At 49.3% G+C, this 14,257-nt stretch overlaps 1 protein-coding gene across 5 annotated transcripts; it reads right to left on the bottom strand.

The window, feature by feature from the left end:
• Positions 1-366: 366 nt before the first annotated feature.
• On the bottom strand, positions 367-12,952 carry Cpn2 (carboxypeptidase N subunit 2). Of its 5 annotated transcripts, none has more exons than XM_048453951.3 (3): positions 12,818-12,942; positions 11,229-11,415; positions 367-6,065 (listed from the first exon to the last, which is right to left on the bottom strand). In XM_048453951.3, exons 2-3 carry the CDS (start codon positions 11,256-11,258, stop codon positions 4,419-4,421), a joined length of 1,677 nt encoding a protein of 558 aa, XP_048309908.2. In that variant the 5' UTR covers positions 11,259-11,415; positions 12,818-12,942; the 3' UTR covers positions 367-4,418. The 5 variants fall into 5 exon arrangements, with proteins under 5 accessions (XP_048309908.2, XP_048309907.2, XP_085541517.2 ...); XM_048453950.3 differs by having other exon boundaries at positions 11,229-11,397; XM_085685391.2 differs by having other exon boundaries at positions 367-6,062; positions 11,229-11,397.
• Positions 12,953-14,257: the final 1,305 nt, after the last annotated feature.

Below are 14,257 nucleotides of genomic sequence, written 5' to 3'. Positions count from 1 at the left end.
CTCTTAACCAAATGGTTTTAGATATGGAACCGAGCCGATCTGGGAATCTGTTGCTTTGGCAAATCTTCCAGTTATCAGATTCCCATCGTTTTAAATTAATCCATTTGAGCATCAAGATGGAGGAAAAGCTTTGGTTCTCAGTGTATGCCGGCGCCTTACCCCTCCATTTGCCTCACCGGCCTCTGCCCTTGTTCACAAGCTCACTGTCTTCAGAGGAGAACCAGGCTTTTCCTCTGCATCTCCCACCACACTCACCCACTTGACTCCCCAAGTGGAGGACCGCACACCCTGGCAGCACTGCCGTTCCCCTGGGCCTACATCCTCTCTGTTGTGGGGCAGTCACCGGAGAGACGGCTCAGACACAGGTTTAAGTCAGTAGAAAGTCTTTATTAGCCAGCCAGCGACTACACTGGGTATTTGGGATTCCATGTAGCCCCGAGCCTTTCTCAGGGTGAGCTTTTAAGCATAAAAATCATGTGCTGGGTTGACACACTTCAGTTAACAAGAGTAGTTAGCCGGATGTGGAACTACAGATGCCAAAAAGCAAGGTTTACATTTAGAGACTTTCTCAGAACGATGGACTTTGATGGATTAGGTCTTTGTTTTTAGATTGGCAGGTGGTGCTGTCTACATGCTGAGTGTCACAGCCTGAATGGCACTTCCATCATGGAGTCAGTCGTGCTAAGGTCTAGGACCTTGTCACACCACTAAGTTTGAGCTACTCAGCTCTCCAGTTTCTGTGGGATAGATGCAGAGACATGCCAATGACGGTTTCACTTGTATTTCTGTAATTCCTCATTGGGACTTTTAATCCATCTGTGCATGCTCTGTTAAATTGCTGAAATCAATCTGGTTCGATTTCCGCAGCATCCCTTGCCCTTTTGGCTCTCTTCTCTAGCCAGGCACCAGCTCAAACTATTTTTCTAGTTTCTTGTTCTTGGCCAACTACTTGAAGCACAGGCAGAAGCATGTCCTGTCTCTGTGAGAATCGCCTGCAGAATCCTTACTAAACAGAGATGTGCAATTTTCTTTACATTATGTGAATATATGTAGCTATGACTGGTTTAATAAGGAAGCTGACTGGCCAATAGTTGAACAGGATAAGATTGGGTGGGAGAGCCAAACTGAGACTTTTGGGAGGAAGAAGGGCAGAGTCTGGAGTCACAAGCAGATGCAGAGAGAAGCAAGATGGGCATGCCATTCTGAGAAAAAAGCATGAGAAATATGGGTTAATTGAAAACGTAAAAGTTAGCTAGTAAGAAGCCTGAAGTATTAGCCAAACATTCATAATAAATATATAAGCCTCAGTGTGTTTATTGGGGAGCTTCTAGTGGTACAGAAACTCCATCTACACAGATTCCTCAAAGGGGGCTGTAGAGATGGCTCAGCAGTTAAGAGTGTTTCTGTTTTTGCAGAGGGTCTAGGATCTGTTCCCAGACTCCTTATCTCCATATCTTACCCCAGAGACCCAAGGCTCCTCTGGGTTCTAAGCTTTGGCCTTCATCACCCACTCCACCCCCTCCAGTGTCCAGCCCCCACTTCATGTCCCCAACACCCAGATCCCACTCTGCTCAGCCTGGGACTTACTCAAGGGATCCACTGTCTTCCTATATGGGTTAGTTTTGCTGACTTGAACAAGCAAGGTCAGCTAGAAAGGAAACCTCAGTGGAGAAAAGGCCTCTGTCAGACTGGTCTATAGGCAGCTCTTTCGGGCCTTATTAGTATATTTCATCATCATCATATTTATATTTCTTTATTATTATTGGTCAGACAGAGTCTCACTGTGTAGCTCTGGCTGTTCTGGAACTCTCTATGTAGACCAGGCTGGCTTTGAACTTACAGAGATCTACTTGCCTCTGCCTCTTGGATGTATGTTTTAAAGGTGTGCACCACCACACCCAGCAGTGGGGCTTTTTCTTGATTGATGATTGATGTGGGAAGGGCCCAGGCCTGTAGCACGAATTCTAATTGGTATAAATAATAAAAACTCGGAGTCCGCTATCAGGGGTGGAGCTGAAGGACCAGAAAAGCAGAGCGGCCAGCCACTAGAGAGCTCCTACCACTACCATTATTCAGACCAAAGGGGCGAGCCTGTCTCCATGAATCCTCAGACTGACTGCTGTCTCTATGAAACCTGAGACAGAATGCTCACATGCTCAGACTACCTTGAGCTCCTGTCTCCTCCCACCTTATATCCCTCTCTCCACCCAGCCATACCATTCCCGTCTCCACCTCCCTAGTGCTGGGATGAAAGGCATGTGATTCCCAAGTGCTAGGGTCACCTTTGTGTGAGCTCTGGTTTTGTTTTAGACAAACAAAAGCGTGGCCTTTGAGCTCACAGAGATCTGTCTGCCTCTGTCTCCTGAGCGCTGGGATTAAAGGTGTGTATCACCACTGCCTGGCCTGTATAGCTAACTAGTTGCTTAGCTCTGCACTTTGATCTTCAGGAAAGCTTTATTTGTTAGATCACAAACAAAATATCACTACACAGGCCACTGTGGACAGCAACCCCCTGGGCAGGTGGTCCCTGTAAAGTGTAAGAAAGGTAGCTGAACATAGCCTGACAGCAAGCAGTGAGCGGTGTTTCCCTACGGGTCCACTTCAGTTCCTGCCTTGACTCCCTGCCCTGACTTCCTGCAATGGTAGACTATGGTAGGAACTCATAAGTCAAATAAAACCCTTTCCTCCCCCAGGCTGGGTTAGTTTGGTTGATGTTTCGTCCCTGAATGCCAAGCCCTTGGCACTTTCACACACAGACCTCTTTGTGTTTGGAGGTTACTTCCCAAAATCCTGTCTAATTTCCCTCCTGGGCTGTGAGCTGGGGAGCCACAGTGCATCTTGTATCTTACTCCACCTGTCCACTCTGCAGCCCTGTAAACAAGCCAGTGGTTGTGTAACAGTCTGGGGGAAGGGCATGTGAGCAAGAAGAAAGAGAAGATGCAAAGAGAGTATGCTAGGAATATGTTTTATTATCATTGGTTAATAAAGAAGCTGTTTCCGTCTATAGCAGGGCATAAGAGAGAGACAGAGAGACAGAGAGAGACAGAGAGACAGAGACAGAGAGACAGAGAGAGAGAGAGGAGAGTAGGCAGAGTCAGGGAGACGCCTTGTAGCTGCTGAAAGAAACACGCCAGAACCTTACCTTACCGGTAAACCACGAGCCTCATAGCAATACATAGAATAATAGAGATGGGTTAATTTAAGATATAAGAGTTAGTTAATAAAAATCCTAAGCTAATAGACCAAACAGTGTTTTAATTAATTAAGTTTCTGTGTGATTATTTCAGGTCTGAGTGGCTGGGAAACAAATGAGAAGCCTCCGACCATCCACTGGCCTAAGGATGGGGCATGGAAATGTGTGAGAACACCCCCAGCTCCTAAAGGGAATCGGGAGTTGTTGGGGGGCACTGTTTAGATGTTCTCTGGTTATGGGAATCAGGAGTTGTGGCTGAGGAACACCCTTAGATGGGGTAGCGGAGACATCTTAGAAACCAGAGGAAGAGGAGAGCCGTTCAGTGACCGAGCAGCGCAGCGTTAGATGCCCTGAAAGCCATGGCACAAGGCAGCTACCCCCAACTACCAGCTCCTCTCCTCCCGCTCCTCAGGCTTTTGCTCCCTCCTCAGGGAACAACCATCTTGTGGGCTGAACGGGCAAAGCCACACTGCCCTCCTGAGAGCCACGCAGCCAGGCTTTGCTGGCTACGCCAGCCCCTCGTCTTGATTCCTCCTGGATGCAGCTTGAGAGGTTGCCAGGACGATATCATTTCCCCACACACCCCTGCCCCAGCCTTTTCTAGTCAGCTCAGCTCCTCTAACATCCCTTTCCTCTCTCTATCGTGAGAGCAGAAATGGCTTTTCATCTATCAAAGGGATGTGGCCTCTACTCTGTATAACTACAGTAGTGGTGGGCATATCTCAAGTCTAAAATTCAGATCAGGGAGTAAGGTGGGGTTAAATAGTAGGAAAATACTGTGATTGGGGTGTTTCAGTCTCTAGACCAGTGGTTCTCAGCCTGTGGGTCATGACCCCTTTGACAAACCTCTTATCTCCAAAATATATTTACATTTATGATTCATAACAGTAGCAAAATTACAGTTATGAAGTAGCAATGAAAATTATTTTATGGTTTGGGGTCACCACACTGTGAGGAACTGTATTAAAGGGTCACGGAGTCAGGAAGGTTGAGAACCACTGCTCTAGGCCTTGGTGTGGTTTCCAAAGTGGGATTGAGGATGACCCTGTTAGGCCACAGGCTCCAAGAAGGCACAGTGAGGAAAGATGAAGAGACACTGGGTGAAGCAGGCCTCGCTCCTCCCTACCCTGGAGATGCAGCCCTGTCCCTTACATTAGCTTCAGACATTCAGCTCCCGCTGCCTCCAGAAGTCACTTGTTGAGGCTTCTGGATCTATTTGCTGCACTTAGGGCCCAGCAGCTTGAGCCTCAATAGACACAACGACCCTCATGGAACCACAGCTTGACTTTAACTCCCACTCCTGACTGGAATTGTAAGCCATTGCCGGGGTGTCCGAGCCCTGTCTGGAAGACAGCTGGATGCTCATCCGGCGACACTGGGCCTCCTCACAGGCGAGGACCACAGTGCCCTCAGGGTTGCTATAAATGCACTGGCTGCGGGCTGCCCTCCCCTCCACTGACAGATCCCAACTGCCCACTGGCTCCCTGTCATCCAGCCCCAGGGCCAGGAAGCCCAAGTGGCCCGGGGTGACAGGGCACACCAGCTGCTCCTTCTTCAAGCTAGGCACCAGCTGGTCCTTAAGGTAGGCTGGGCCTGCGCAGTAGGTACGGGTGTTGAGGATCCGGTCGCTGTAGAGGCGGAGCCAACTCGTGAGGTAGGCCAAGTGGCAGTCACACTGCCAGGGGTTGCCGGACAAGGCCAGGTTGAAGAGGTCATAGTTAGTGTCAAAGATGCCCCCAGGGAGCATGGTCAGCTGGTTCTTCGACAAGTTGAGCTGCTCAAGCCTGGACAGGTTCTGAAAGAGGGCCGGGTGCAAGGCCGTCAAGTTGTTGTTGTTCAAAAAGAGACTGACCAAGTGCTCGAGGTCCCTGAAGACATCCTCGGGAAGGTGTGTGATGGCGTTGTGCGCAAGCGTGAGGGAAACAAGGCGGGACAGGTTGGCGAAGGTGCCCTCGGCGATGGCCTCCAGCTGGTTGTGGGACAGAGACAGGTGGAGCAGCCCTGGGTTGTGGGTGAAGAGGGTGGGAGGCAGAGCCCGCAGCGCGTTGCCCTGCAGGTTGAGATAGGTCAGGTTGCGGAGGGAGGAGAAGACGGAGGCCGGCAGGCGTCGGATGCCATTGTGCTGCAGCCACAGGTTCTCCAGGCGGAGGAGCTGGGAGAACGCCTGTGGAGACAGCTCCGTGATGCCGTTGCTGTCCAGAAAGAGTTCCTGCAGGCTGCCCAGATTGCCCAGCAAGCCCTCGGGGAGGCTGGAAAGCATGTTGTTACTCAGTTTCAGTGTCTGCAGGTTGCTGAGTGACTGGAACAGCCCCTTCGGGAGCTTGCTCAAAAGGTTCTGCTCCAGGTTGAGGGTTCTCAGGTATATCAGGGGCTGGAACAGTCTCCCAGGCAGAGTCTGAAGCTGGTTTCCCTGAAGCTGAAGCGACTCCAGGTTGTCCATGTGGTGAAAGAGGTCCTCAGGCAGAGCCACCAGCCTGTCGAAGTCCAAGGTGAGCTTCTCCAGCGAGCTCAGGTTAGAAAAGATATTGGCACTGAGATTGAAGAAGGGGCTGCCTGTCACCTCCAGGTCCACCAGGCTGGGCAGTCCCCCAAAGGCATCGGGCTCCAGGTGACGGACCTGAGTGTTGAGGAACACCACCTTGGTCAGGTTGCGGCTACTGTTGAAAGCCCTGGTCCCCACTGTGGTGAAGGCGGTCTCCATGAAGACGATGTTTGTGACGTGTGAGGGGATGTCCGGTGGAATGGTGGCCAGCTGCTCATCCGAGCAGAATACCTCTCTGTCAAAGCAGTCACAGCCCACAGGGCAAGGCTGGGTGGGCCTGGTCAGGAGCAGGAGGGAGGCCCAGCACAACCAGACTCCTGGGAACATCTTCTGGATCCAAGGATGACAGAAAACAAGACAGAAAGAGTGCCTTTAATAAGGGCATCACACCGCAGTGCCCAGAGCACTGGAAAGTGACCACCACCCCACTCAGGACAAGCTCAGGCTGCAAGCAAGAATTGGCCTCTTCAAGGAGGCTATGGTTTTGGCAACAGTTGCTTGTGTGATCCATTGCTGGGGACAGAACCCAGGGCTGTATATGCCAGGAAAGCTTTGGCACTAAGCCCCAGTCCCAGGCTGTGTTTTGAGCACCTTGTTCAAACCAATTACAGACGGTAGTGGCCCAATTCTTAGTTCCTGGAAGCAAAAGTGTCAACCACATCGCCTGCCCAGGTACCCTTCAAGTTAGTGGTCATGACAAGAGTAAGACCTGGATCTTCTAGAGTGTCTGTGTTCTTCCCAGATTGGAGAATGATATGCAAAGAGAAAAAAAAAAAAACAAGGGAGAGGGGCACAGGCTGTGTGGAATTATTAGGGATAATAAGTAAAATATAGGCAAATTAGCCCTAGATTAGAGATTTCTAACCCATAATCCTTCTTGATTTCCAGATCTCAGCATACTTCAGGGCATGGCTAAGAGGGGTCCCTACACCCTGCTCTTAGTTGGGTCTGCTAAGGGTGACACAGTGCAGGAACTGGGCTCCTCAGAACAAGCCCTTGCTGCCTTGCCTGTCCCCCGTGGTTCCAATATCAGGGAACCTCCTAGGGTCCAGACACAAAGGCTTTACAGGAAACTCAGGGAAACCAAGCTGCATTTACTATGTATTCATTAAAAAAACAAAAAGGTCGAGCTGAGCAGTGGTGGCGCGTGCCTTTAATCCCAGCACTCGGAGGCAGAGGCAGGCAGATCTCTGTGAGTTTAAGGCCAGCCTGGTCTACAGAGTGAGTTCCAGGACAGGCTCTGTAGCTACTGAGAAACCCTGTCTCAAAAAAACAAAAATAAATAATTAAATAGTCTAGGATGGTGGTCCACACCAGTGTGCGCACCAATCACAGCACTCTGGATGCTGGGGCAGAGATAGGGCAGGAGTTTTAGTTGGAAGTTGGAAGTTTTAGGCTAACCTCGGCTACCTAATAAGCTCCTGCCAACTTGGGCTGTCTTGAGAGGTGCTGGCTATAAACAAACTACAGAAGACGCCGTCAGCATCTACTAACAGATCACAGACGAGTGTTACAGGTCCCCAGTGCGTTTAGTTTAGTCCTTGGTGGACTTGCAGGTCACCCATAAAAACTGGGACTCCCATATAGAAAGTCCACATTTCAGAATTATCTAGAAACAGGAGGTTCACCTTCCCACCCGGCAAGACCAACCGGGCGTCAGCAGCACCTGCCCATCAGAAGACAGGCACTCTGCGAACCACAGGGGGATCTTCTCCCCTGTTCACATGACTTGTGGAGGTTCCAACCCCACAAGTACAAATCCCAGGTTCATGACTTTCTAGTCGAGTGACCTGAGGCGTGTTGTTATCTGTGCCTCAGCTTCCTTATGTGCAGGCTGGGGATAATAACAGTCCTGACCACAGCAGTGACTGTGAGTACTGGTTGAGCATGCTCAGATCAGGGGCACGGAATGAACGTGTAATCAGGAAACTATGCTGACTGTTAGGTTAAAAGGCGCCGTCATTACAAAAAAAGACTATTTGAACAATAACAGCGAAAATATTTTATAACTAGAATACGTGTGACTTCACAGAAAAAAAAATTTAAAAAAATTAAAAAATAAAAGTCAAAGAGGCAAGAAAATACTCTGGCTGTTTCTCTGCTGCCCTCTGCTGGCGGTCAGGAGTGGCGCCTGCAGACTCCGTTGGAGCTCCGCAGGCGGGAGGAACAGCTTGCGGGCAGCCACCCTTCGGCTCTACAGACCCTCGCTATCAGCGGGCTGGGAACGTGGTCTAGAGAGCTCCTGAGAATAAGAGGCGTGCAGTTCATGCTATTAACGTGCCGAAGGGGATCCAGTTGCCCGTCACCCTTCCTAACTAAAGGTTCTCAAAGGAAGTTTCCAGGAAAAGGTCCCTCATAATAAAAATCTATACAACTCAGGGGATGTAAGGGTTCTGAAGGCCTTTTCACTGGGATAGTAAGTGTGGAGGTTCGCGTGAGAATGGCCCCCCATGGCTCATATATTTGAATGTTTGTTTCCCAGCTGATAGACGGCTTAGGGAGGATTAGGAGGTGTGGCCTTGTTGGAGGAGGTGTGTCAGTGGCGCCCACATCAAGCCCAGTTTCTCTTTCTGTCTGCTGCTCGTGAAGCAGATGTGTGAGCTCTCAGCTACTGCTCCAGCACCCTGCCTGCCTGCCGGCTGCCATGCTTCTTGACCTGTGATCACAGACTCACCCTCTGAGACTGTAAGCAGGTCCCCAACCAAACGTTCCCTTACAGAAGTTGCCTTGTTTGGTATGTCTCTTTGCAACAATAGAACAGCAATGAAGTCAGTGACACAAGCCAGGAGTCCCTCCGCAGACCACAGGCCTCCTGGCCTTGCGAGTCTACTCAGCCCTTCAAGATTCAAATGAAAAGAGACAAGGGCAGACAGAGGGTGGAAAAACTCTGGACCTGTAACTGTGAGGAGCGAGCCTGTCTTCCCTATCCATTTCCTGTCTGATAGGAAAGCCATGTGGGCTCAGTGAAGACCCTTAGAACACAGGTGTGGTCCTAACTCCAACCCCTTAATGTCTGAGTCACTTGCTGTGGGAGTCCTGGTTGCCCTGTGCTGGGCTTCTCCGGGCTTCTCTAAGGAGCAAGTTGCATGTCTGAGAACTTTGGGAGTGGGGAAAACAGCGAAGCGCAGAGAGGTTGCACAATCTAGCTAAAGTCCACAGCTAATCAGGATTAGACCCATACTGTCTAGCTACAGAGTGCTAGTTCTTGGTTACTCTGGAATGGGAACGAGCCTAGGGTTAGGAATGGATCATTTCCTTCTGTCTTCCCATCCCATTCCTGTAGAATGAGACAAGGGGAGTCTTGTCCTAAACCTGGGAGGGCACTGTTCTGGCCCCTCTCCTAAGGCCACTCCCAAAGATTGAGAAGTTGACAAAGCCAAGGGCGCAGGCCCATCTGTATTCATTCTCTGTGCTTCGCTTTCTTCATCATTAAAGCAGTGAGCACTGTTTCCTATGCGGGGTTCTCATGAGGATAAAATGAGGGAATATACAGAAAATCCCAAGCCCAGAGTGGGTGTGTTGTGAGTGATTCGGCCTGAAACTGGCCACAGTTCTCCTGAGCTCAGCAAGGCTCCGCTCTGGTAAGATGTCATCAGAGGTTTGCTGTGGAAAACCTGATGAGCTCATGGGATTTCACCACCAAGGAGCAGAGCGAGCCTTCCCACAGCCCCGTTCCTAAGATTTCCTTCTCCATGGAACAGAGCAAGCCCTCCCACAGCCCCGTTCCTAAGACTTTCCTTCTCAGTGACAAGAAAGGCACAGACTCTCAGAGCCTTTCCTTGGGTCCCCTGCTTAGCCCCCTCTCAAGAGAACAAGTCACCGGGCACTCCCACCTCCAGAGACAGTGGAGGTCTGCACCAGAGGTCGCAGCTGTGGACAGTGCCTGCTGTGCATCTAGGAAGACCAGGGAATGGCCACGCCCATGCCCCATACTTCAGAAGGTCAAGGGAGGGCATCTGGCCTTTCCTCTAGTCTGAAGTGTGGAGTATTGTCTGATTGTTTAGGCCGACTGGGTGCAAACAGCCTTCATCTTCTCAAACCGCTCTGGGCTCATCTGTGCCCCTGGCTGCTTCCCACACCCGATTGCCTTTCTTCTCTACCCAGCAAACAAATCTAAGGGCTGAGGGTCTCAGGTAGGTAGGTTGGGACTTGCACAGCCGCTCTCTAACCCCCCTCCCCCCACCTCCAGGTCCACTTGAGCCCCAGACAGTAGAGCCAACTCTGCGTTGGTTAATCCAGAACCATGGTGACAATCACAATAGTTACACTTAGAGTGCAACATTATTACTGCTAGTGTGGTACCCAAAGGAGACCACAAGCAACAAACTATCAGAAAAATACTCGCCATGAAGCTGCAGAGATGGCTCAGCGACTAAGCTCTTGCAGAGGACCTGCGTTTATTTTCAACACCCATAATGGTGGCTCACAACTGCCTGTGATTTCAGTTCCAGATTTCAGACCCCACTGCCCTCTTCAGGCTTCTGCATACACACACACACACACACACACACACGCACGCACGCACGCACGCACGCACGCACGCATGCACACACACACAGTCAGGCACAGTGAAAACAAATCTTTTTTTTTTTTTTTAAGAAATAGAAGCAATCAGGCTGGAAAGATGGTTCAGTGGTTAAGAGCATGTACAGTTCTTGCAGAGGACCCCTCTTCTGCCTCCCGCCAAGCTCAGTTTCTAGCACCCATGTCAGTAACTCCAGCTCTACTGAATCCGATGCCCTCTTTGGCCTCCACAGGTAATTACACTCATGTACATAGACATGCACAGACATAATTGAGTTGTATAGACTTTGGGTCTGGTAAAATTTGATAAGTGATGTTTCTTATGTATTTGCAATTTTCATAATAAAGTTTATAAAATTAAAAAAAGCCCGAATGCCTGTCTCGAAGGCAATTAAAAAGAAAACCCCAGTTTCACCTGTTGATGTCCAGGCTCTCTGAACGATTTTCCAGGTGAATCTAGATGCAGCCAACATTTAAGACCACCGCAATGCTGCCTGCACTTAGGCCCAACACAAGAAATTAAAGAGCTTTGCAATTCTAATGTTTCGTATCAATATTCTTTTGTGTGATGGGTAGAATTTGGGCTATAGGCGCTTAAGCTGAGCAAGTTTCTGTTTGGTTTGTAAAATCAATAAAATCTAATCAGTTCTGAAAAAGACTGTTCTCTCTCTCTCTCTCTCTCTCTCTCTCTCTCTCTCACACACACACACACACACACACACACACACCCCACATGTTTAGTGTTGCCCTCATCCTTGGCCAGAAAATGCTTCTCTCTGCAGGAGTCAGGGGTCAGCAGCTGAAGCAGAGACTCAGAACTGGCCACAGTGCTGATAGTGAGTGATTTGGGTGCTCAGTCACAAATGGGACATCTCTATCAATACCCCCCAAGGCTGAAGGGACATCTCGAAGAGGGGATGTAAGAACTTAAGAGTGTATGAATAGGAAGAAGTGATACGAATTACTGACCTCCGGCCATGACATGGATGTCGCCCTCATGAACCCGCTGCAACTGTGGTTACCGTCACAAGACTGCACCAGATCAAGCCAACAGGATAAGTCAATGTTCCAGCAGGTGTATTGACCAGACTCAGTGGGTCAAGGACATGAAGGTGGGCGGCGGATGTGTGGGGGATACCTTGGGGGAATGAGGAATCTTAGGGACAGACATGACCAAGATACATTGTTTACATGTATGAAACTGACAAAGAATACATAAAAGATTTTCTATTTAAAAAAGTGTCCTAGGACATCTCTTCCTTGGATCTTCTGTCACTCTTGGGAGTTCTTTCTTATTTTTCCTTAATAAATCTACATTGGCTCTGCTTACAATTATGTACGTATTTCTATATATTTTAAAATAATAAACGCATCAGCTTTAAAGTGAGGAACAAGAAAACTGTTTTATAAAATGGAGGTAACTGTGTGAACCACCAGGCAGAGATCCCAGGATCCCCTGGAAGGTGTGAGGCCTGACCCCGCACACAGACGTCAACTCCAGCACCCCACAGTAGAACCTGCTGGTCTGTAGCCCTCAGACCTGGCATCGCAAAGGATCAGGGTAGCTTGGCTCTTTGCTGCATTGGTTTTGTGGGAGAGCTGGCACTTTGACTTAAGAAGGCGTGGGCTGGATGTGTCACCTTCCCACTCGGCCACACTTCCAGCCCCCGAGTAATGCTGCAAATTACCTGTGCCTACCACTGTTCCCCACTGCCTGCTTCTGTCCTTCCCACCCTTCAAGGCCAGTGGCCCCAGAAATCCTTCCCAGACTGCCCCTTCTTCACCTGGCCTGTCACTGCTGTCATTCACTGAGTGCTGGATCCTTCTGTGCTCTAGTGAATTGTATTCCAACTGGACCCCCAGGGGTCAGGGTCCTGAAGGATTTTCACTCCCAGCTCTGCATCCCAGCACCTGGGTGTGGGCTGGGCACGGGAATGTCACTAGGCTGGAGAAATGGAATATGTGTGGCTCTCTGTGGCCACTCCTTAGCTGCCTAATGAAGTGGACAATCACTCGGGTTCTGTCAGCCTAGCCAGATCTGTGTTCAAATTCAGATACTGTACTTACTAGTTGTGTAGACTCCAAAGGTTCTCCTCCCCATCTATCAAAGCCTTAATTTCCTCATTAGAGTCCTAGCCCTTAAAGTTGAAATTTTAAGCAGACAGTATATTTGAAGCACTGTATAGTGACTGGCAAATGGCAAACATTCCTTTTAGTCCTGAAGTGAATGTGAACATCATCATCTAAGCTGGACATGGGATGTAAAGGGGACAGCATTAACTATGCCAGACAACGGACACCAACCAGGGTGGACCATAAACCTGTGACCATGCTGCAGGCCCCCTGTTCACATCAAGTTCCCCGAGAGTCAGGACAGGCCATTGTTGAATCTTCTTGGCACACCTTCTCCACCCCCTCCCAGCCAAGGCTAGCTGATCCACTGAGCGGCTTCTCCTCCCAGGGGACTCAGCTATTGTGGCCTTCTGGGTAAGAGCAGCAAGTCCCTTTGCAGATGTCCCCACATCCCCACAGACCCGGGAGGGAGGCAGGAAACCTACCGTGAGGGGCCGGGCAGTTGGGGCCAGACGCCCTGTGTTTTTCTCAGAAGCAGAGAAGTATTTCATGTGCTCTGTGCCCAGCTGAATCCAGCCTCGGCACTGACCAAAGTCCTGAGAAGGGTTCCTCCCCCTCGTGTGGATTGACTGTTCCCGGAATGACACCAAGGTCACTTGGGCAAGGCCTCTGAAGATTACAAAATGACCCTGAATGGTTCCCATAGACAGATGCCCGGTAGAGCTAAAATCCCAGTGAGACTATATATAGGTTTGGCAGCTCTATGACCCTAAAATGCACTATACCTTAAAAGGTGCCTCCAGAAGCTGGGCGGTGGTGGTGCACGCCTTTAATCCCAGCATTTAGGAGGCAGAGGCAGGCAGATTGTGAGTTTGAGGCCAGCCTGGTCTACAAAGTGAGTTCCAAGACAGCCAGGGCTACACAGAGAAACCCTGCCTCAAAAACAAAAACAAAAGTCCCCCCAGGCTGCATTGCACTGAGATGAGGGGCATTTCATTTCAGAGGTGTGGGCTAAGGAGGCCACCTGCTCAGCATTCAGTACTGCCACTAAGAGAAAGCCTAAAGATGTACTGCTCTCTTCTTAAACACACACAGACACACACACTAGATAGATAGATAGATAGATAGATAGATAGATAGATAGATAGATTATATATATATATATATATATATATATATATATATATATAGTGTGTGTGTGTGTGCGTGTGTGTTGTGTGATGTAGGCATATGAGAGAGTGAGTGGATGGGTATGTGGGCTTGAAGTGAGCAAGTGAGGGTGTGAGTTAGGGTGTGTATGTGAAGTGAACACGTGAGTGTGAGTGGAGGGGTGTGTAGTGAACATGTAAGTTGAGTTGTATATGCGTGCATTCACTCGGATGTAGTATGTATAATAAAAATGAGAGTGACTGTGTGGTGGGTATGACCGGGTGAGGGATGTGTTGTGTGTGCATATGCATGTAATTAGTTATACGTGAGTGTTCATGAGGTATAGCATGAAGGGGTGACCAAGAGAAGCAATATAATGTCTCAGTGCTGGGAGTCTATCATCCAGTGTAATCTGAAGCTGTTTAACTGTTGTTCATTGTGAAAAACTACTGTGACTTATTACTTCTTTTGCATATGAACAGATGACATCCCACTGTGCACAGTTCTGACCAACCAGTAGGAAGCACTTCCTTTCAGTACAGAAGAAGACAGGAGTCTTTTTGTTTGTTTGTTTGTTTGTGCTTTGAGACAGGATTTCTCTGTGTAGCCCTAGCTGTACTGAAACTCATGCTGTAGGCCAGGCTGACCTCGAACTCAGAGATCCACCTGCCTCTGTCTCCCGAGTGCTGGGATTAAAGGCATGCACCACCACCACCCAGCTGACAGGAGTTTTTTTTTTTTAAAGATTTATTTATTCATTTATTATGTATACAGTG

Source organism: Myodes glareolus, chromosome 2, assembly GCF_982192425.1.
Source record: "Myodes glareolus chromosome 2, mMyoGla1.1, whole genome shotgun sequence".
Lineage (NCBI taxonomy): Eukaryota > Metazoa > Chordata > Mammalia > Rodentia > Cricetidae > Myodes > Myodes glareolus.
This window is presented reverse-complemented; position numbering and strand designations above follow the sequence as displayed.

Excerpts from the sequence above, each read along its gene's own strand:
- Cpn2 (XM_048453948.3), bottom strand. The coding sequence starts at position 12,883 with ATGAAATACTTCTCTGCTTCTGAGAAAAACACAGGGCGTCTGGCCCCA. Across the intron at positions 6,066-12,817 it reads CAACTGCCCGGCCCCTCACG|AAGATGTTCCCAGGAGTCTG; the intron begins GTAGGTTTCCTG and ends CCTTGGATCCAG.